This window comes from Cotesia glomerata, linkage group LG8, assembly GCF_020080835.1.
Source record: "Cotesia glomerata isolate CgM1 linkage group LG8, MPM_Cglom_v2.3, whole genome shotgun sequence".
NCBI lineage: Eukaryota > Metazoa > Arthropoda > Insecta > Hymenoptera > Braconidae > Cotesia > Cotesia glomerata.
Window position 1 is genome coordinate 11,153,297 of NC_058165.1, and position 24,087 is coordinate 11,177,383.

At 27.0% G+C, this 24,087-nt stretch overlaps 2 protein-coding genes across 2 annotated transcripts; one reads left to right on the plus strand and one right to left on the minus strand.

Moving 5' to 3' along the window:
• Window positions 1–8,628: 8,628 nt before the first annotated feature.
• LOC123270707 (bifunctional glutamate/proline--tRNA ligase-like) lies at window positions 8,629–16,645 on the plus strand. The gene is made up of 5 exons (XM_044736866.1): window positions 8,629–8,684; window positions 8,786–8,968; window positions 9,045–9,470; window positions 13,735–13,922; window positions 16,437–16,645. Exons 1-3 carry the CDS (start codon window positions 8,642–8,644, stop codon window positions 9,251–9,253), a joined length of 435 nt encoding a protein of 144 aa, XP_044592801.1. The 5' UTR covers window positions 8,629–8,641; the 3' UTR covers window positions 9,254–9,470; window positions 13,735–13,922; window positions 16,437–16,645.
• On the minus strand, window positions 9,793–18,599 carry LOC123270706 (protein FAR1-RELATED SEQUENCE 5-like). The gene is made up of 9 exons (XM_044736865.1): window positions 18,045–18,599; window positions 17,688–17,933; window positions 16,412–16,641; window positions 15,142–15,247; window positions 14,779–15,062; window positions 13,684–13,795; window positions 12,515–12,740; window positions 10,440–12,130; window positions 9,793–10,371 (listed from the first exon to the last, which is right to left on the minus strand). The coding sequence occupies exons 2-9, from the start codon at window positions 17,919–17,921 to the stop codon at window positions 10,270–10,272; spliced, it is 2,985 nt and encodes a 994-aa protein (XP_044592800.1). The 5' UTR covers window positions 17,922–17,933; window positions 18,045–18,599; the 3' UTR covers window positions 9,793–10,269.
• Between the last annotated feature and the right edge of the window lie 5,488 nt (window positions 18,600–24,087).

Genomic DNA, 24,087 nt, shown 5'->3' on the forward strand with positions numbered 1-24,087 from the left:
TTTTTTGAATTTTCCTTTATTCTTTTGAATTCTCCGCGAGAACATAATCTCAATATTATTTAAGAATTAAAAAGAATTAGTTAGGATAAAACTTTTTTGAATTCTCCTTTATTCTTTTGAATTTTCCGCGAGAACATAATCTCAATATTATTTAAGAATTGAAAAGAATTAGTTAGAATACAACTTTTTTGAATTCTTTTTCATTCTTTTGAATTCTCCGTGAGAACAGAATCTCAATATTATTTAAGAATTAAAAAAAAATTAGTTAGGATAAAACTTTTTTGAATTCTTTTTTATTCTTTCGAATCCTTCGCGAGAACAGAATCTCAAAAATATTCAAGAATTAAAATGAATTAGTTAGGATAAACTTTTTTGAATTCTTTTTTATTCTTTTGAATTCTCCGCAAGAACATAATCTCAATATTATTTAAGAATTAAAAAGAATTAGTTAGGATAAAACTTTTTTGAATTCTCCTTTATTCTTTTGAATTCTCCGCGAGAACATAATCTCAATTTTATTTAAGAATCAAAAAGAATTAGTTAGGATACAACTTTTTTGAATTCTTTTTCATTCTTTTGAATTCCTAGCGAGAACAGAATCTCATTATTATTTAAGAATCAGAAAGAATTAGTTAGGATAAAACTTTTTTGAATTCTTTTTTATTCTTTCGAATCCTCCGCGAGAACAGAATCTTAAGAATATTTGAGAATTAAAAAGAATTAGTTAGGATAAAACTTTTTTGAATTCTTTTTTATTCTTTCGAATCCTCCGCAAGACCATAATCTCAAAAATATTTAAGAATTAAAAAGAATTAGTTAGGATAAAACTTTTTTGAATCCTTTTTATTCTTTCGAATATTCCACGAGAACAGAATCTCAAAAATATTTAAGAATTAAAAAAAATTAGTTAGGATAAAACTTTTTTGAATTCTTTTTTATTCTTTTGAATTCTCCGCCAGAACATAATCTCAATATTATTTAAGAATTAAAAAGAATTAGTTAGGATAATACTATTTTGAATTCTCTTTTATTCTTTTGAATACTCCGCGAGAACATAATTTCAATATTATTTAAAAATTAAAAAGAATTAGTTAGGATAAAACTTTTTTGAATTCTTTTTTATTCTTTTGAATTCTCCGTGAGAACAGAATCTCAATATTATTTAAGAATTAAAAAGAATTAGTTAGGATAAAACTTTTTTGAATTCTTTTTTATTCTTTCGAATCCTCCGGGAGAACAGAATCTCAAAAATATTTAAGAATTAAAAAGAATTAGTTAGGATAAAACTTTTTTGAATTCTTTTTTATTCTTTTGAATTCTCCGCAAGAACATAATCTCAATATTATTTAAGAATTAAAACGAATTCGTTAGGATAAAACTTTTTTGAATTCTCCTTTATTCTTTTGAATTCTCCGTGAGAACAGAATCTCAATATTATCTAAGAATTAAAAAAAAATTAGTAAGGATAAAACTTTTTTGAATTCTTTTTTATTCTTTCGAATCCTTCGCGAGAACAGAATCTCAAAAATATTTAAGAATTAAAAAGAATTAGTTAGGATAAACTTTTTTGAATTCTTTTTTATTCTTTTGAATTCTCCGCAAGAACATAATCTCAATATTATTTAAGAATTAAAACGAATTCGTTAGGATAAAACTTTTTTGAATTCTCCTTTATTCTTTTGAATTCTCCGCGAGAGCATAATCTCAAAATTATTTAAGAATTAAAAAGAATTAGTTAGGATACAACTTTTTTGAATTCTTTTTTATTCTTTTGAATTCTCCGCAAGAACATAATCTCAATATTATTTAAGAGTTAAAACGAATTTGTTAGGATAAAACTTTTTTGAATTCTCCATTATTCTTTTGAATTCTCCGCGAGAACATAATCTCAATATTATTTAAGAATTAAAAAGAATTAGTTAGGATAAAACTTTTTTGAATTTTCCTTTATTCTTTTGAATTCTCCGTGAGAACAGAATCTCAATATTATTTAAGAATTAAAAAGAATTAGTTAGGATAAAACTTTTTTGAATTCTTTTTTATTCTTTCGAATCCTCCGGGAGAACAGAATCTCAAAAATATTTAAGAATTAAAAAGAATTAGTTAGGATAAAACTCTTTTGAATTCTTTTGAATTCTCCGCAAGAACATAATCTCAATATTATTTAAGAATTAAAAAGAATTAGTTAGGATAAAACTTTTTTGAATTCTCCTTTATTCTTTTGAATTTTCCGCGAGAACATAATCTCAATATTATTTAAGAATTAAAAAGAATTAGTTAGAATACAACTTTTTTGAATTCTTTTTCATTCTTTTGAATTCTCCGTGAGAACAGAATCTCAATATTATTTAAGAATTAAAAAAAAATTAGTTAGGATAAAACTTTTTTGAATTCTTTTTTATTCTTTCGAATCCTTCGCGAGAACAGAATCTCAAAAATATTCAAGAATTAAAATGAATTAGTTAGGATAAACTTTTTTGAATTCTTTTTTATTCTTTTGAATTCTCCGCAAGAACATAATCTCAATATTATTTAAGAATTAAAACGAATTCGTTAGGATAAAACTTTTTTGAATTCTCCTTTATTCTTTTGAATTCTCCGCGAGAGCATAATCTCAATATTATTTAAGAATTAAAAAGAATTAGTTAGGATAAAACTTTTTTGAATTCTCCTTTATTCTTTTGAATTCTCCGCGAAGACATAATCTCAATATTATTTAAGAATTAAAAAGAATTAGTTAGGATAAAACTTTTTTGAATTCTTTTTTATTCTTTCGAATCCTCCGCGAGAACAAAATCTCAAGAATATTAAAGAATTAAAAAGAATTAGTTAGGATAAAACTTTTTTGAATTCTCCTTTATTCTTTTGAATTCTCCGCGAGAACATAATCTCAATATTATTTAAAAATTAAAAAGAATTAGTTAGGATAAAACTTTTTTAAATTCTTCTTTATTCTTTTGTATTCTCCGCGAGAACATAATCTCAATATTATTTAAGAATTAAAAAGAATTAGTTAGGATAAAACTATTTTAAATTCTCCTTTATTCTTTTGAATTCTCCGCGAGAACAGAATCTCAATATTATTTATGAATTAAAAAGAATTAGTTAGGATAAAAATTTTTTGAATTCTTTTCTATTCTTTCGAATATTCCACGAGAACAGAATCTCAAAAATATTTAAGAATTAAAAAAAATTAGTTAGGATAAAACTTTTTTGAATTCTTTTTTATTCTTTTGAATTCTCCGCCAGAACATAATCTCAATATTATTTAAGAATTAAAAAGAATTAGTTAGGATAATACTATTTTGAATTCTCTTTTATTCTTTTGAATACTCCGCGAGAACAGAATCTCAATATTTTTTAAGAATTAAAAAGAATTAGTTAGGATAAAACTTTTTTGAATTCTTTTTTATTCTTTTGAATTCTCCGCCAGAACATAATTTCAATATTATTTAAGAATTAAAAAGAATTAGTTAGGATAAAACTTTTTTGAATTATTTTTTATCCTTTTGAATTCTCCGTGAGAACAGAATCTCAATATTATTTAAGAATTAAAAAGAATTAGTTAGGATAAAACTTTTTTGAATTCTTTTTTATTCTTTCGAATCCTCCGGGAGAAAAGAATCTCAAAAATATTTAAGAATTAAAAAGAATTAGTTAGGATAAAACTTTTTTGAATTCTTTTTTATTCTTTTGAATTCTCCGCAAGAACATAATCTCAATATTATTTAAGAATTAAAAAGAATTAGTTAGGATAAAACTTTTTTGAATTCTCCTTTATTCTTTTGAATTTTCCGCGAGAACATAATCTCAATATTATTTAAGAATTAAAAAGAATTAGTTAGAATACAACTTTTTTGAATTCTTTTTCATTCTTTTGAATTCTCCGTGAGAACAGAATCTCAATATTATCTAAGAATTAAAAAAAAATTAGTTAGGATAAAACTTTTTTGAATTCTTTTTTATTCTTTCGAATCCTTCGCGAGAACAGAATCTCAAAAATATTTAAGAATTAAAAAGAATTAGTTAGGATAAACTTTTTTGAATTCTTTTTTATTCTTTTGAATTCTCCGCAAGAACATAATCTCAATATTATTTAAGAATTAAAACGAATTCGTTAGGATAAAACTTTTTTGAATTCTCCTTTATTCTTTTGAATTCTCCGCGAGAGCATAATCTCAAAATTATTTAAGAATTAAAAAGAATTAGTTAGGATACAACTTTTTTGAATTCTTTTTTATTCTTTTGAATTCTCCGCAAGAACATAATCTCAATATTATTTAAGAGTTAAAACGAATTTGTTAGGATAAAACTTTTTTGAATTCTCCTTTATTCTTTTGAATTCTCCGCGAGAACATAATCTCAATATTATTTAAGAATTAAAAAGAATTAGTTAGGATAAAACTTTTTTGAATTTTCCTTTATTCTTTTGAATTCTCCGTGAGAACAGAATCTCAATATTATTTAAGAATTAAAAAGAATTAGTTAGGATAAAACTTTTTTGAATTCTTTTTTATTCTTTCGAATCCTCCGGGAGAACAGAATCTCAAAAATATTTAAGAATTAAAAAGAATTAGTTACGATAAAACTCTTTTGAATTCTTTTTCATTCTTTTGAATTCTCCGCAAGAACATAATCTCAATATTATTTAAGAATTAAAAAGAATTAGTTAGGATAAAACTTTTTTGAATTCTCCTTTATTCTTTTGAATTTTCCGCGAGAACATAATCTCAATATTATTTAAGAATTAAAAAGAATTAGTTAGAATACAACTTTTTTGAATTCTTTTTCATTCTTTTGAATTCTTCGTGAGAACAGAATCTCAATATTATTTAAGAATTAAAAAAAAATTAGTTAGGATAAAACTTTTTTGAATTCTTTTTTATTCTTTCGAATCCTTCGCGAGAACAGAATCTCAAAAATATTCAAGAATTAAAATGAATTAGTTAGGATAAACTTTTTTGAATTCTTTTTTATTCTTTTGAATTCTCCGCAAGAACATAATCTCAATATTATTTAAGAATTAAAACGAATTCGTTAGGATAAAACTTTTTTGAATTCTCCTTTATTCTTTTGAATTCTCCGCGAGAGCATAATCTCAATATTATTTAAGAATTAAAAAGAATTAGTTAGGATACAACTTTTTTGAATTCTTTTTTATTCTTTTGAATTCTCCGCAAGAACATAATCTCAATATTATTTAAGAGTTAAAACGAATTCGTTAGGATAAAACTTTTTTGAATTCTCCTTTATTCTTTTGAATTCTCCGCGAGAATATAATCTCAATATTATTTAAGAATTAAAAAGAATTAGTTAGGATAAAACTTTTTTGAATTCTCCTTTATTCTTTTGAATCCTCCGCGAGAGCATAATCTCAATATTATTTAAGAATTAAAAAGAATTCGTTAGGATACAACTTTTTTGAATTCTTTTTTATTCTTTTGAATTCTCCGCAAGAACATAATCTCAATATTATTTAAGAGTTAAAACGAATTCGTTAGGATAAAACTTTTTTGAATTCTCCTTTATTCTTTTGAATTCTCCGCGAGAACATAATCTCAATATTATTTAAGAATTAAAAAGAATTAGTTAGGATAAAACTTTTTTGAATTCTCCTTTATTCTTTTGAATTCTCCGCGAGAACATAATCTCAATTTTATTTAAGAATTAAAAAGAATTAGTTAGGATACAACTTTTTTGAATTCTTTTTCATTCTTTTGAATTCCTAGCGAGAACAGAATCTCATTATTATTTAAGAATCAGAAAGAATTAGTTAGGATAAAACTTTTTTGAATTCTTTTTTATTCTTTCGAATCCTCCGCGAGAACAGAATCTTAAGAATATTTGAGAATTAAAAAGAATTAGTTAGGATAAAACTTTTTTGAATTCTTTTTTATTCTTTCGAATCCTCCGCGAGACCATAATCTCAAAAATATTTAAGAATTAAAAAGAATTAGTTAGGATAAAACTTTTTTGAATTCTCCTTTATTCTTTTGAATTCTCCGCGAGAACATAATCTCAATATTATTTAAGAATTAAAAAGGATTAGTTAGGATACAACTTTTTTGAATTCTTTTTTATTCTTTCGAATCCTCCGCGAGAACAGAATCTTAAGAATATTTGAGAATTAAAAAGAATTAGTTAGGATAAAACTTTTTTGAATTCTTTTTTATTCTCTTGAATTCTCCGCAAGAACATAATCTCAATATTATTTAAGAATTAAAATGAATTAGTTAGGATAAAACTATTTTAAATTCTCCTTTATTCTTTTGAATTCTCCGCGAGAACATAATCTCAATATTATTTAAGAATTAAAAAGAATTAGTTAGGATAAAACTTTTTCAAATTCTTTTTCATTCTTTCGAATCTTCTGCGAGAACAAAATCTCAAGAATATTTAAGAATTAAAAATAATTAGTTAGGATAAAACTTTTTTAAATTCTCCTTTATTCTTTTGTATTCTCCGCGAGAACATAATCTCAATATTATTTAAGAATTAAAAAGAATTAGTTAGGATAAAACTATTTTAAATTCTCCTTTATTCTTTCGAATCCTCCGCGAGACCATAATCTCAAAAATATTTAAGAATTAAAAAGAATTAGTTAGGATAAAACTTTTTTGAATTCTCCTTTATTCTTTTGAATTCTCCGCGAGAACATAATCTCAATATTATTTAAGAATTAAAAAGGATTAGTTAGGATACAACTTTTTTGAATTCTTTTTTATTCTTTCGAATCCTCCGCGAGAACAGAATCTTAAGAATATTTGAGAATTAAAAAGAATTAGTTAGGATAAAACTTTTTTGAATTCTTTTTTATTCTCTTGAATTCTCCGCAAGAAAATAATCTCAATATTATTTAAGAATTAAAAAGAATTAGTTAGGATAAAACTATTTTAAATTCTCCTTTATTCTTTTGAATTCTCCGCGAGAACAGAATCTCAATATTATTTATGAATTAAAAAGAATTAGTTAGGATAAAACTTTTTTGAATTCTTTTCTATTCTTTCGAATATTCCGCGAGAACAGAATCTCAAAAATATTTAAGAATTAAAAAGAATTAGTTAGGATAAAACTTTTTTGAATTCTTTTTTATTCTTTTGAATTCTCCGCCAGAACATAATCTCAATATTATTTAAGAATTAAAAAGAATTAGTTAGGATAATACTATTTTGAATTCTCTTTTTTTCTTTTGAATACTCCGCGAGAACAGAATCTCAATATTATTTAAGAATTAAAAAGAATTAGTTAGGATAAAACTTTTTTGAATTCTTTTTCATTCTTTCGAATCCTCTGCGAGAACAAAATCTCAAGAATATTTAAGAATTAAAAAGAATTAGTTAGGATAAAACTTTTTTGAACTCTCCTTTATTCTTTTGAATTTTCCGCGAGAACATAATCTCAATATTATTTAAGAATTAAAAAGAATTAGTTAGGATAAAACTTTTTCAAATTCTTTTTCATTCTTTCGAATCTTCTGCGAGAACAAAATCTCAAGAATATTTACGAATTAAAAATAATTAGTTAGGATAAAACTTTTTTGAATCCTTTTTTATTCTCTCGAATCCTCCGAGAGTACAAGAATTACAATATTATTTTAGGATTAAAAAGTATAACTTAGTATTAAACTTTCTTGATTATATTTTATTCTTTTGAATCCTTAGCGAGAACAGAAATTGCTACATTATTTTAGAATTAAAAAGGTTCGAAGATCTTTTTTATCTCCTATTTCGTCAAAAACTACTGTTGGATCTTCGTCAGACGACTTAGAAGACGAAAATTCTTTACCACAATCGTTACTCGGGTCACCAAAGTCGTCTTCAGAAAAAAATCAAGATGATGATTTTGAATTTGATTCAGAAATGACTTATGTGATTTCAGAAGAAAGTGCTATGATATTCAATGAAAACCCTCCTTTCCTACTAGTAGAAACTGAAGATGATCAGGAGGAGTTAATTCACGATATAAGAAACAACCATTTCACTACATCAACACCCGATACAACGATTTAAAATAATTCGAAATAATTATCAATATAATCTGATTTTAATAATACCAAATAAATCTCATGATCCAAAGAAAATATGATATTTTTTAGATCTATTTAGATAAAAAAAAAAAAATTATTATTTTTATCTGGTTATTAGATTAATGAGGTTTTATGTAGATTAACTTAGATTTACGTTTATATGTAAGTGAGATTCGATCTCTGATATTCTAAAAAATATAAATTTAAAGCGAAACGTAAGTTTATATAGTGTTCCGAAGTTGCCAAAAATTATTCGCTTATTTTAATTAAAATACTTTATTAGAATAATATTATTAAAAATAATATATTTTATTTAAAATATATATATTATTCAATAAATAAATAAAACTAATTAATGATCTATAAGTCTAATATTTCAGTGTGATCTTCCGTCTTTGCCTTAGACAAATTTCTTCAATTGTATCTTTCCCTTATAAGTGGAAATGTATAAAAAAAATGTGTAAATATATACATTTTATGATATATATTAATTCTTTAAGTATACATGGAAAAAAATCATATAAAGAATCAATATTATTTACTATTATCATCAATAACTTTAATTACTATATACTTTTATTAAGTTATATAAATTGAAAATGTATATCTAAAAAGATGACTACAAAATTGTTTGTTAATAAGCAATTAGCTTCATTCGGTAAGTATTTATTTTTCATTAAAACCATAATTTTTTTTTCATTAAATCTATTTTTGCAAAATTGTGGGACTAAATTTCATCTTTCATTTTATCATTTGCAGGGGCAATGATTGTCGCTGAATTTGTTTCATGCAAAAGTAGCAATAACAAAATCAAAGTCGAGTACCCGGAACCATGGAAAGCGACTTCTAACGTTCAATTGTTGGTCAACGGTCATGTTGTCTCTGATGATGACGGCAATATAGGACGTTATTTAGCTAGGACTTTGGACGACAGTTTATACGGTAATTGATCATATTATAATTCATTGTTGTTATAATTTTTTTTTATATACAGTATTAAGTTATCTCTTAATTGCAGGAGGAACTGGAATTATAGAGAACAGTCAAGTAGACAATTGGTTGTCTTATATTTGTGATCCTTTAAAGAACTCTAATAATCTTACTACTTTAAAGGAGCTTCTGAACACCAGTCTGTCCAAGAACTGGTTGATGACTGAGCAAATGACTTTGGCAGATACTTACGTGTTTGCAAGCTTAATTAATCTTAATTACATACCAGAACCTTAGTATCCTGAGTTGGTTCGTTGGTTTGAAAAGATCAGCACTTTGAAATATGCGTCTAAAGTCTTGAATTCTTTAAAAAAGGCTTTAGTTACATAAGCTGTGGCTGGCTGACAGGAAACAAGACCAAAATCTTGTTGAATTACCAGGAGATGAGATGGGAAACTTTGTTGTATTTTTCTCATTTGAAGCTAGCGAATATTTACATATTGGACATGCTCAGGTATGATCCTCTAACTAAATTGAATTGTATCTTGTATAATAGACAATCCAAGTGTCACAAAAAAAATATTAACATTTTCAATGATTATTAAATATTTCAAATCAAATTAAATTCAATAAAACATGTTAATAAATTTTTTATGCAGCTTGGTAAGATGATTACTAAAGAAATTATCAGTACAGTATTACTGATAATTGATGTAGATGAATAGATCAGTTCAGTTCTTAACACGCTTTTATTTTTTAATTCATATTTATTAAAGTATACAAATTCTCGCACTTATAATTATTAATATCTGTCAATTACATATATATTTCCGATCATTAAATAATATAACAAGAGTATTGTGTTGTGATGCAAATATAATTAAAAAAATGTGTTTTGTCAACTACATAAAAGGAATTAAATGGATTAACTAATTTCACTTAAATTTCAATCATACAAAGGAGCTAATAATAATTTATCACTTTTTTTTTTTATTTTTCCACACATTCAGAGCAAAACCAAGTTGGTTGAGATTTTTGTTTTATCGATACGCAATGATAATGGTAAGTCTTTAAGCAATTATCACAACTTATTATTTTTTTACTAATATTTAAGAGAAAAGTGCCATTACAACTTTTGCATAAGCCTATATTACTATTTTTTTTTTAGTTTTATGGCTTGTGATAAGATTTGCAAACTCTCTTCATCAAGATACTCTTTTAAGATTCCTAAATCGATAAATCCATTTATAAGGAAATCCTCAAGCTGTTTGGGCTTACAAATTTGAGAAATATCCTTAGCTTTAATTACATATTCACGTCTTAATACAGTGTTGACTACTGTTTGAGGTAATTTTAACCAATTTAATATATCCACAACTTGTAGACACGTATTTTTTTGGGTAAATGGAATTAACTTGAAGCTCGCTTTTGGAAGACCTATGACGGTCAATGATGCCCCTTTTGGACGACCACGGGCGCTTACTTTTGCCGGTGAATTAACTTCAGCAATTTTACAATTAGAATCTAGCTTAATCAATTGTTCCGAATCATTTACATTTTTTCTGGCTGGCTTCATCAATACAACACTACTTTGAGTAACAATTACTTCAGAAAGTTTTCTCCAAAAAAAATCAATTTTTTTTAAAGATTCTAATTTAAAATTCCAATTTTCGGGTAACCAGAGAGTCGATGATTGATAAATATTATCTGTTAAAATTTTAATTACTTTTCTCTTTTCAAAAACTGTCTTGATTTTATAACCAGTAGATACATTAGGAAGCTGAAGATAATCAGCTTTAATGCGTGAATCAACTTCTTTGATATCAATATCAAATCCACTTTTGAAACATTTATTTACATCCTCAAGCACTTTAATTTTCTTGGTAAAATATTCACCACATGATAAACTCACCGTATGAATTAAATCATTTAAAATGTAATTTAATTGTTTTTGGGATTCAAATAGATTAAACTTTTTTTCGCAACAAACTTGTGAAACAATTGTTTCTTTAACATCAATGCCATCGTTGGTTTTTCGGAAAGCTCTTTGCGTTAATTTATAGTAATTTTTAGACCACCTTACTGCGCATAATTCTTCAGAAAACAAAGATAAATCGTAATGTCGTCTGACCGCAAATATATGACGACAAGGTAAGTAGAATGATAACCAATGACGACATTCGCAACTTTTGTACGTTGTAGTTATCTCAAGAGATTTACATTTCATAAAATAGTTTTCATTAATGTTTAGCTTATCTACTTGATTTTCGATATTATTTTTATCCCAGAAAGTAATATGCTTGTGATGGTCAAGCTCGATTTTAACGTATTTAAAAGCTGCAATTGTCAAATAATTGGAATATTGTTTTTCCCACTCAGTACAATTAATTGCAAAGTGCGGCTTTTTAATAAAATTTTTAGAAGCTTTAAAATTATTTTCTCTGTTGAAACCAGATAGCCATTGAAAGAAAGCAATTGCAAAAGAACTTAAATAGTTATTTCGATCTATTTCTTCTTTCATTTTACCATTAAGAGATTCCAATCTATTGTTTGTCTGGTTTCCCAAATTGCCAATAATATAATAACTGCACCATTCTTCTCTATTTTCATGCCAGTTTGTATTAAAATAATCAACAACTTGAATAGGCGCTTTATCAACAAGTTGAACATAATAATCATCGTATTCTTCAGGAGATTCACTATAAACAATCTTTTGAAGTAATAATAAACAAAGGTTTCTTTCATCAATTATTATATTCATTGCTTTTGTTGTAATATAATTAGAACATATTTTTAAGACATGAAATCGACAGATCTGTGTAGAAACGTTAGGAAACAATTCTTTCAAAACTTTTCTCTCTGTTAAGTCCTTGTCGGTCATGAAGCATCTTATTTTATTACAAGCATCTGCGTTTTCATTTTTAAAAGTTTCAAGAAACCACTTCATGGATGCATAAACTTCATGAGCTAGTATAGCTGCACCAGCTAGTTCACTTAATCCATTGGAGTCTTCCACAAGCAATATCATAAATGATAAATTAGTATTAAACAATTTATAAGTTCCATCTAAGAACACAACTTCTGGCCACGACCGAAAAGAAGATCTCATATCAGCAGTAGAAAAATAAAGACCTTGGTACTCTTTATTCTTATGGAGAAGATGAACATTGGCGCCTGTAATTGAATAATATACGATATTTAATAGAATTAACGGAACATTGTATATAAGCGAATAAGTAAACTAAATTTTGTGTGAATTATTACATAAAAAATAAAATTTACTTGAATCAAGTAAATAATTTTGAAGAATTTCATCTTCTTGATTTGAGTAGAAAAATTCTTAAACTAATTGTAAGAAATTTTTCTTGGTTCAAGTAAATTTTACTTAATTCAAGAATTTTTCGTCTTGATTCAAGAAAATGAAATTCTTCAAAATTATTTTCTTGGTTCAAGAATTTTTCTTTTAATTCAAGTAAATTTTTTTTAAGTGTAGTAAAATACCATAAATATGCAATCATATCATTTAACTATCTCACGAAATAATGAAATTGTTGTTACCTTTAGATTTTAGTAATTTTTCTACAACGGATAAATCGTTAGTTTGTAGATCTTTTATTTTAGTTTGTATATTTGATAAATCCTTTACTCGAACTTTGACATTCTTTTCATTTACAATTTTATTACGCAAATGTTGTTTCGAACATTTTAAATTCAAAGCATCCACTGCCATTTGATAAGTTCCTGGCGACAATCTTCTGTTTTCAGGCACATCATCAATAAAGGCCTAAAATGAAAAAGAAAAATCTTAAAATTATTTATCAAAATTTTCTATCATGAATCTGATCATTTATAAAGAAAAAAGTAAAAACTAAAATTCGAATAAACAGAAAAGAAATGACTTAATGTATCTATATATACACACTGCAGTATGCACATGCATATGCACATGTGCATTGAGTTAATGATTTTTAATTTGTTGAATTGTTGAAATTTGTTGAAATTGTTTACTTTTTTTTTTATCAACAAAATAGTAAATATATGTTAGAGAGAAAAGAATGTCCTAAAAAAACGTTTTTTATTATTTATATGTTGTTTAGTAACACAAACTATTGAACTCGAGAATAATTTTGTTGGTAAAACACATTCTTTTACAAATTTTTATGCGTTTCACAACAATTGACATTATTTCTAGAGGCTTAGAACTTATTAGATTTAAAGGTATTAAAAGGAATCGATAAAGTAGCATAAAAGTTATTTAAGAAAGTTTTTTTTTTCTCTTTTTAAGAGAAATTGAACGCAGTCTAAAAACTTTGCTTAATTATTTTTAACAATGAATAGAATTTTTTTTTTTTTCATTAAGTAAGACTTTAGAATGTTTTGTCCACAATAATAAAAAATTAAACTTGAACTAAGAATACCATTTTGAAGAAATTGATTCTCTTGAGTCAAAAGGAAAAATTCTCGAGTCAATAAATTATTCTTGGTTCAAGATTTTTTTTCTAGAATCAAGTTAAATCATTCTGTTCAAAATGGTATTCTTGGATTAAGATTTTTTTCTCTTGAATCAAGTTAACTTTTTAATAGTGAATGTATTTTTTTTTTTGTGATATGCATTATACAAGCTCCCAAGTAAAAATTTCGCGAATTAAAAATATTCATTTGACGCAAAATTTAGCAAGCCATAAAATAGTTTTATTTTTTGTGGAATATAAATATATGATAGTTACCTTACTATTTTCATGATTGCTATGTTCCAAATTAACATTGGTAATTTTTAGTGAACCGTGATCCTGTGTCAAGTTTGCGTAAATGAAAGCTTCACACCCCATTTTGTATATGCTGAATAAAAATAATTAACATCGATTCAATTAAATTACAAGAAAAAACTTATAAAGCTTAATTCAGAGACTATATGGGACGTTCCATGCCATTTCACCGAGTTTTTTACGCAATTATTTTTCATTTTGTAAGAAAATTTTCTATTTTTTCCTGATCTATTAAAAACTTTTCTTAAGAAATTATCCATTTTTTTTTAATAACCGTAATTTTTTAAAAAATTGACATATTGAGACGTTTTTTCTATTAATCTTTTCGTTTTTTATTGTATGCTTCGGAAAAAATACGAAAAAAATTCCAAATGTTAAGACCTACTAAATTTTTTACTTTTTTGCAAAAAAATCAACTTTTTGTTGATGTCTGACTGATTTATTATGTAGATATTCCAATGTAAAACAATATAAATATTTATTTCTATCTAAGCTTATTTCACAAAATATCACTTTTGAAATACTTTAGGATATAGGAAATACTCGAATGTTAGCAAAATTAAAAAGAAAAAAAAAATATTACATGAAGCAAGTAATAATTGAAATAATTTTGATTTATTTTGAAAGTGTGCAAAAAAATGAATTTTAATTACGTTCATGCATTGCTTTTTTATTTTTGAAACTACATTCAAAACCAAACAAAAAAAAAAGTTATGTATTTTTCAAAAAAATGCCCTTTTTATTTTCTGATAATAGTAACTTTTAAGAATTCATCTTTTTATTTTAAAAAAGACATCCAATGCATACTATCTTTAATGAGCCAATTTTTTAAATTCGAGAGCTTACGAGTTTGGTCAAAAAAATTTATAATTTTTTTTTTGTAGAGTAATAAAATTTTAAATATTTCTTAAGAAACATATTTAATGAAATGAAAAAAGATCAAAAAAATTTTTCGCCAAATTCTAGAGAGTCTTGCAGAAAAACTTAGTGATTTAGCGTGAAATTCTCGGTTACTTATTAGGTACGCAATTAATTCATTTAAAATTTTATATTTACCTTGTCTTTCGTTGCTTGTTTTCTTTAGAAGTGTGAGTTAACTTACCAAATTTACAAACAAACTTGACGTATATATATACTAAATTTTCATTGTACGGTTTTCTGATATTACAATCTTTCAAATACCGACTGTCTCGCCTAACGTAGACTTCTTTTTCCTCCTTTTGAAAGTTTGTTACGAATGTTTCTAGTGACTGGTAGCTATCAAATGATAAATTGAGTATTCTCGAATTTTTATCATCAATTTTTGACTCGTGAGCCTTTATATTTACAACGGAAGATAGCTATTGAATTATAAAAAATATATCTTGAAGTTTTTCCTTAAAAGAACAAAATTGAAATTGTTAAATAAAATAATATTACCTCTCTGTCTTGGCAGTTATGATTATCATTCCAAATATCAATCTCTAAACCATTACTGATCAAATTAACTGTGAATCTCGCTGGACACTTAGTTCCTGGCACATAGCTATATAGAAAAATTGACGATACATTAATATAATATTAGACAATAAAAACATGTAAACATCAATGATAGAAAAATTTTGTATGCCCAAACACCACTGTGACGATCGAAAAAAGGAGTAGTTTTTGGGGAATTTTTTTGACAGGAAAAATAAAGGAATTTGGGAATCGGATTTTTTTTTATTTTATTAAGGGTACATCAAAGATTATTACCCTAAATTTTAATTAAAAAATATTTAATTTTTACAAAGTTATTAACAATCTCGTCGAACACTGGAGAAAATTCCCCCCCTCCACGGTCGGTTCGATAACTCAAAAACAGATCATCTGAAAGTAAAAACCCAAATTGCTTTTTAATCAGTAAGGATGTAGTTATCGTGCACGTACGGAATTTGAAAACTTTTTATTTTAAAGATTTTTTTAGCCGGGTTAAAACAAAAAAAAAAACAGTAAGAATAGTGAGAAAATTTTCAATCAGTCGCCATTTTTTTAAAAATTAAAATTTTCGAAATTCCGTACGTGCGACGATAACTACATCCTTACCACTTATCCATTTTACATCCAAAATCGTAAAATTTCACATTTTTTCATTTTCTTATTTGAATAACTTTTAAATGCGATAACTTATCGAATGTCTGTAAATTGCAATTGAAAACTCTTTCATTAAGCTTTAATTTGCGTACTATTGTGAAATTTGCTAGTGCATTGGTATTTTTTTTTTATCACTTATCAGACAATAAGGTAGTAAAGTAACTAATCAAATAAATGCTTTGTGTATTAAAGTGTTTGAATCGCCTGTTTACTTTCTGCCTTTGAAATCTACTTCCATATCGGCTGCCGAATGGTCTTTTTTAATAGTGAAGTATATTTTTCATCGTTGCAATAAATCGTATTATTAATGTCAAAAGAACGAACCTCTAATTATACTGTCTTTTGCTTTTATAAAAAAAATTGTTTAAAGCCAAAAAGGCATACATCAGACAAAATTGCATATGTTTCTCTAACTGTCTGCTTCAAAAATTAAGTTTTTTGAACTTCTGATTATGAAAATTGAAAATTGTCGAAAACTCAACAAATTATCGATTTTATCGAAGTCACAACTTCATTTTTTATTAATTACACATACGTGAGAAACTAGATATTTTGATTTCAATTTATTTTTACTTACTCTCGTCTTCGTTTTCTATTTTCAGATAATGGCTTTGGCCCTTTGTAATATCGACATTTGTACTGAATTTGGTTGAATATCAACTCCAGTTCAGTTGTTTTTTTTTCAGGCTTATCATCCAAATAGCCGGTTGAATACTTACAAAATTTGTAGCCTGTTCTAGCTTCATAGGATTTTATAGCTGCATCGATTTCTTCTCCAGAATGAAAACGTTTATGTAGGTATAAGTCCTGTATTCGAATGATGAATAAATTAATTATAAATATAATTGTGAAAATGTAACAAATATTGTTATAACTTTTTTCCATTACAAAGAGAATACAGAAAGTTAAAATAATTAAAAAAAAATTGAAATTTATTAAGGCAGTTGTCGTGGTTAAGGTATAGCGTCAGAAAATCATGAAATTTTTTTTATCGAAAGATAAATATATTAATAATTCACCACCAAAATTTCAAATCAATTCACCACATCGTTTTCGAGTAATTAATTTTCCAAATTGAATCTTTTACATGTAGAGGTATAGAGAGATGGTAAAGTTAGTATGAAATCTATTTACATCACTCGAGTGGTACGGAAGATTTTATACTAACTTTATCATCTCTCTATATCTCTACGTGTAAAAGATGTAATTTCGAAAATTAATTACTCAAAAACGGTGAGGTAAATTGATCTGAAATTTTGGTGGTGAATTATTAATATATTTATTTTTCGATAAAAAAAATTTCATAGTTTTCTGATTCAATATTAATAAACCCTAGTTTTTTAATAGTTTGACATGACAATCAAATAAAAACTCGTTAACAAAATAGAATACTGTGCACTTACAAGAAAACAGATAAGCACGTAGAAGAAGAGAAAATATAATATTTATTTGTGCAAAAGGAATCGGTAATATTAAACTATAGTCTGCAAATTGTCGTAAACAAACAGTAATTTCTAGAGAAAATTTTTGAGTATTATTCAATGTAAATTTACGCTTTTCGCCGATGTGGCTAGCAAAATTTTAAATTTAGTAGTATGGACTTTCATACTTCTTATGTAGTAACCTCTCGTATTAATATTTATATATGTATATAATACGATAAAACTTTTTAAAAGTTTTCTGATTGCATCTTCATTTTTTTGATTCATCAATAGAAGCAGATAATCAGTTAAATTTTAGTACGAGTATGAAAAATAAGCTACTAGTGAAAATTAATCATTTTTTCTCCATTATTGTACTAGTAGGAATCTATTATTAACAAAGAGCAAATAAGTTATGCAGTGAGTACTTACTGATGTGACAGAATTACTTTCAGTGCTGTCTTTATTATTAATTTTTTTGGATACTGATACTATCGAGAGACTACTTGTCTGTCCATCAGGTATGGAAAATAAAATTATCGGTCTTTCGCAGCTTGTCAAATCACTCATTGGTCTGTATGGAACTTCATATCGAAAGAATCCTTTCTTCTGCAGGTTGATTATCTCTCCCTGTTTTACGTTCTTTAATTCAAACTCTCCAAACATTTTCACTTCTTTCTATAAAAAAAATTAAATAAATTATTTTTGCTTTAGTAGAAAATTGACGTATTAATATTTGAAGAATTAAAAAATTATTTTTGTTTAAATTAATAATTTACAATAACTTACTTTAGTATCTATAGCATTAAAGTCTTTTAAATCGTCATCTTTGCCGAAAGTCCTTGCTAGTAATACATTTAAAGTAAACAGCAACACAAGGAATCATATCATATTCTTTTTTATAATTATCTTTGTTTTCTTTTTCCGCTAGCCAGGTAAGCATCACCGTATTATTATAATCCTTATCATCCAGCTTTAATCTCACGTCAATCTCTGTGATCTTCCCGTCAGTCTTCTTAATATTCTTAACCATAAAATTTCCCCAGGAAATAAATGTTGCTTTCTTCCTATATTCCAGTGTATTAGCGTCATTCCTTTCAATTAAAATCTTCTTACTAATCAGTACTTTCTTCGTATCTAACTCCGGAGATTTGGGATGGTTTTATACATCAAGAAGCTGGTCATCTAATGCATCAAGAACGTTAAATTGTACCAGGTCATCGGACTCCAAAGCTGTGAAACGATGCGCAATCGGATCGATTACGTTCTTGTTTACCGCCCACATTTTGTTCCACTCCATGGAGACAAAAGACTTAAAACCACCCTGTGCGACGATAAACTGCTTCAATCTTATCTAACTTAACTTATTGATAGTACTTAATAGTGAATAGTATTGATATTTTATATGATTTTTTTCCATCTACTTAAATAATTAATATATATTTATATAAACGTTTTTAAAATTTTTTTTATAATGAAATTTAGAAATAATAGAAGTTACTAAAGAAACGAAACAGAATCATGAGTATTTATTCAGTTACTACTAATATATATTCTAAAAATAATCAATATACTTCACTTATAAGAAAAAGGTACAAACAAATAATTCTAGATAAGAAGATTAGTGCGATTAAGTTTTACAAATAGTATCATTAGTATGGTCAATATTTAAAATAGGATGATAAATTATTGCTAAATTATTGCTATAATGAAGAGATGAATTATTTAAAATTAAAGTTATTGGAATAATAAATAATACAATAATTACCTTAGCAAGTAAGAAGTGCTTATCGATTATCCCTCTTCAAAGCCTTAAAAAATTTATTTAGTCGTATATATACGGCTCAGTATGTGTACGACTCTGTACATGTGCAGCTCCGCAAACGTGCGCCTTTTTCAAATTCAAAATATGAATTCCCCGCTACTTTCATTTAAGACCGTAAGTTTACGGATCCGTATGCGTACGACTCCGCATGTACACGGCTCCGTATACGTGCGACGATTTTTAAATAAAATTTGAATTTCCCGGCGGCCTGTGGCGCTCCGTACGCATACGGAGCCGTATGTGTACGGAGCCGTATCTATCTTTTTCCGTACCTTTAGCCACATCCAATTTTAATTTAACGCTGAAAATAGGTCTGCGCGCGACATTTGTTCTGAACACTATAAATAACACCGGCACACGAAAAGAAAAAAGTTGTCAGTACTTTTGACGGGACCCATATATCTTTATGTATTTCGACCCACTGAATCCGAATTTGAGGTCAGTTTGACCCGTACACCGTCAAATTTTCGAGAAAACTTTGAAAAACTGAAAATAATGACGAAAATCGGCAGTTTAGGCGATTTAAAATGATTTAAAAATTTTTTTTGACCTAAACTAAGCATGATTTATATGAATTACGACCCGCTTAATACTTATCTGAAGTTTATTTAGGCCATAAGCCGCTAAAAGTTTAAGTAAATTCCAAAAAAAAAAACCCTAAAAAATTGCAACAAAAGCAAAAAATAGCAAAAAAAAGAAAAGAAAAGCAAAAAATTCCAGATATTGTGTTAAAAAAAATTTTATAAAATTAGATCAATCATGATTCTCATGTATTTCGATTCGCCGAATATAAATCTCGAATTTATATGGCTCAGACATCTCTAAAAATCAAAATAAATGGCAAAAAACCACTAAAAATCAAAATAAATCAAGTCCGTTATGATAAAAATCAATTTTTAAATAAAAATAAAGTATCTGCCATGACGGCATGCAAGCCGTTAACCCAGGGACTCTGCCAGACGGTTCTGTTGTCCGCCGTCACCATGTGGAGGTGCCCTGGTTACAGGCATAAGCATTCAATCAAGAAATCAGGAATGATTAAAATTTCGATGAAAAGAAGGAGTTCCGAAAATTCATCAGTGTACTGACCAGATGTGAAAGGTTGTATTGGTTCATCTAAGATAAGTTTGAATTCTGTGCTTCTTCATAATGGAAACATATTGGCACTGATTTACAATTTGCAAATCGTATTAGATCAAATAAAGTATTCGGAACATCAATGGAAAGTTTGTGGTGATATAAAATTTGCAACAGCACTGTTCGACCAACAATCAGGGTTCACAAAATATTCTGCTATTTATGTTTGTGGGATAGTTGAGATCGAACAAATCACTATGTTAACGATGCCAAATAAGAAGAAGGAATTTTTGGTCCCCGAACAGAACCTCAAATTCGAACTTTATTTCAATTACAACTTAGGGTTGCTTGATAAATCTTGAATTGCACATTTTACATTCTTACTTGCTGCACTTTCCTGAAAATCTTGACGATTACAGTGACGAGTAAGGCGGAGGATTCCACAAAGACACCAGTGTAATAAAAACGATATCAAAAAAAGTAGAATGAACTAAAATTTTTTAAGGATTTAGGTCAAAAAATTTAAAATTTATATTCCACAGATCGGATAATATGTTAAAGATTTTTTATTTTTATTTAAAAATTGATTTTTATCATAACGGACTTGATTTATTTTAATTTTCAGTAGTTTTTTGCCATTTATTTAGATTTTTAGAGATGTCTGAGCCATATAAATTCGAGATTTATATTCGGCGGATCGAAATACATGAGAATCATGATTGATCTAATTTAAAAAAATTTTTTTTAACACAATATCTGGAATTTTTTGCTTTTTTGTGCTATTTTTTGCTTTTTCTGCAATTTTTCAGGGTTTTTTGGAATTTACTTAAACTTTTAATGGCTTATGGTCTAAATAAACTTCAGATAAGTACTACCCGGGAAAAAATGATCAGGACTGATCAGACCTGTTCATATCTGATCAGGCCTGAAATCCGACCTGATCAGGCCTGTTCATGTATGATCAGGCCTGAAATTAGGCCTGATCAGACCTGTCCGTGCCTGTTCATGTCTGAACCGTTAAATATGCTCAGACCTGATCAGACCTGTCCATGCCTGTTCATGTCTGAAATGTTAAATACGCTCAGACCTGATCAGACCCGATCATGCCTGCTTATGTCTGTTCATGCCTGTTCATGTCTGAAGCATTTAATACGCTCAGACCTGATCAGATCTGATCAGACCTGTCCATGCCTGTTCATGTCTGGAGTGTTAAATACGCTCAGACCTGATCAGACCTGATCAAGCCTGTTCATGCCTGCTCATGTCTGTTCATGCCTGTTCATGTCTGAAGCATTAAATACGCTCAGACCTTATCAGATCTGATAAAGCCTGTTCATGTCTGAAGTATTAAATATGCTCAGACCTGATCAGACCTGTCCATGCCTGTTCATGTCTAAAGCGTTAAATACGCTCAGACCTGATCAGACCTGTCCATGTCTAATCATGTCTGATCTAGCCTGAAATAGATAAGGATTAAAACTCCATATATCAGCTGACAAGAACTGTTCATGCATGATTTGCCCTCTGAAATGATATTTTAAGTCTGGAAGAAAAATTTTATCGAACTATAGACTGCAGTTCTATTTTTAAAATTAATTTGTTCCATGTGACGTATCAGTTTCTATCCCCTTATAAATTTTAAATGTACAACTTTCATCTTAAATTTCGGCTTATATAAGCATGAACTTTTTAATTTTCCATGCCAAAACGATGATTTTTAACGATGAATTTTGACGCAGTGACATAAAATTTTTTACTGTGTTCTATTGAATACGCGAAAAATAAGATTATTTATTAAAAGTTTGAGTTTGATAGCGTGAAAATACCAAAATATATCAGTTGATATCGATAGGCGATAAGTCCTTTCAAGGTGTCTGTTATTATTTTAAGCTACCGCCTTGGTCCATTGCAGTAGTGTCAAAAGCTGCTAAATTGTAGAACACACAAATAATTTTTCATTTTCTATACGTTTTAATTAAAAAAAACTTCAATTTTAAAAGAAAACAATAAAATTATAATTGCGGAATAAACCTTGAAGAAATTTTTTTTTTACTTTACAGAGAACCATATGTTAATGGATCGAAAAAAATACATAGCCGTCCCAAATAAATCACTCTAATATACACAGTAAAAAATTTTGCGTCATTGCGTCAAAAAATTTTGTGTTAAAAATTTTTGTGTTAAATATTTAACACTTTTATGTTTAAATTTAACATTTATTTTGTTAAATTAACACAAAAAAGTGTTAAATATTCAACATAAAAATTTTTATCACGAAATTTTTTGACGCAATGACGCGAAATTTTTTACTGTGTATAATTAATTATTAATAATTAATAAATTAAGTATAGAACTCCGTTAACTATAAGGATAAGTCATGTATAAAATTTAAATTACTTAAAGTAGTTTGAAAGGTACATTAGAGATAAGATGAGTCATTAGTTCAACAGGTAAAGTATCAGTCTGGAGCGCAACGTACATGGTTCGAATCCCCGTCGGCACCAATTTTTTTTTTTTTTATCGACTTGATCGAGTCAGACATGAACAGGTCTGATCAGACATGAACATGCCTGGCCAGGTCTGATCAGACCCGGTCATTTTTCATATCTGATCAGACCTGAAGACTCATGCCTGTTCATATCTGATCAGATCTGATCATTTTTTCTCGGGTAAGCGGGTCAAAGTACATAAAAATCATGCTTAGTTTAGGTCAAAAAAAATTTTTAAATCATTTAAAATCGCCTAAACTACCGATTTTCGTCATTTTTTACGGTTTTTTAAAGTTTTCTCGAAAATTTGATGGTGTACGGGTCAAACTGACCTCAAATTCGGATTTAGCGGGTCGAAATACATAAGGATACATGGATCCTGTCAAAAGTACTATAACAACTTTTTTTTTTGTGTGCCGGTGTAATTATTCCTGTTGGAAATTTTACTTAAAGTTAATTTTTCAACAAGTTAAACAATTGTTAACTAACAAAATTTTCTTGAACTTCCGTTTTAATTGTAAGTGAAAAAAAATGTTTAAATAATTGTAAAAAATTTTCGCTTCGTAGAGCCTTTCTTACATACATAGTTAACAAGATCGCGCCATAAAAGTTAAAAAATATTTATACTTTGTTTATAATAATTTTTTTACTTGAACAAAAACTAAAAAATCCAAGTAATGTTGTTAAAAAATTTTTTTTTTCTTAATCATCATATTATCGTTTTTTTATTAATACAAGATATTAATTGATTTGCAATAGTATATTTCTTACCTAGAGCAGGAAAATAAGAAATGTCTCAGATTACATGTAATTGTTGGCCGAGGCAAAGCCGTGGTCAACAAACATGTGATCTGAGGCTTTCTTATTTACTTCCCGTGGAGTGTAATATACTATTAAATATTGAAATAATCAATTTGTTTATAAAAAATTTATCAACAAATGGCGGGAAAAATTTATTTTTCTTCCCTCCGGGTGGAAAGCGTCAATTTTGCGCCCGCTACGCTAAATTAAACTATTTTTTTGCTCGACGAAGGCAGGAAGCGGCAACTTCGCTTAGCGCAGTGGGCCGAAAGTTGACGCTTTCTGCCCGTTGAGCAAAAAAAACAATTTTTTTTCACAACTATTATATTACAAATATTATGATTTAAAAAAAAAAATTTTTTCTTAATAACAATTTTTAATTGTTTATAATCGTTTTTTTTATATTTCTATTGTTTAAATATTTAGTTAAGTAATTATTTTTTTTCTAAAAATCATAATTGACAGTCCTCTATAAAGTAACAAAAAAAATTTTTTTTATTAACAATTCTATTGTTTATTAACTTACGGATTTGTTATAAACAAATTTTTAACATTTTTATATTTTTTTTTCTAAAACTTCTAAAATTAACAAAAATAACCATATATAACAAAGTATAGAAAAAATTTTTTTTCAATTTTT

Excerpts from the sequence above, each read along its gene's own strand:
- LOC123270706 (XM_044736865.1), bottom strand. The coding sequence starts at position 17,921 with ATGTTTGGAGAGTTTGAATTAAAGAACGTAAAACAGGGAGAGATAATC. Across the intron at positions 12,741-13,683 it reads GCAATCATGAAAATAGTAAG|GCCTTTATTGATGATGTGCC; the intron begins GTAACTATCATA and ends TTTTCATTTTAG. Across the intron at positions 12,131-12,514 it reads AAAATTACTAAAATCTAAAG|GCGCCAATGTTCATCTTCTC; the intron begins GTAACAACAATT and ends ATTCAATTACAG.
- LOC123270707 (XM_044736866.1), top strand. The coding sequence starts at position 8,642 with ATGACTACAAAATTGTTTGTTAATAAGCAATTAGCTTCATTCG. Across the intron at positions 8,685-8,785 it reads TAAGCAATTAGCTTCATTCG|GGGCAATGATTGTCGCTGAA; the intron begins GTAAGTATTTAT and ends TATCATTTGCAG. Across the intron at positions 8,969-9,044 it reads TTTGGACGACAGTTTATACG|GAGGAACTGGAATTATAGAG; the intron begins GTAATTGATCAT and ends TCTTAATTGCAG.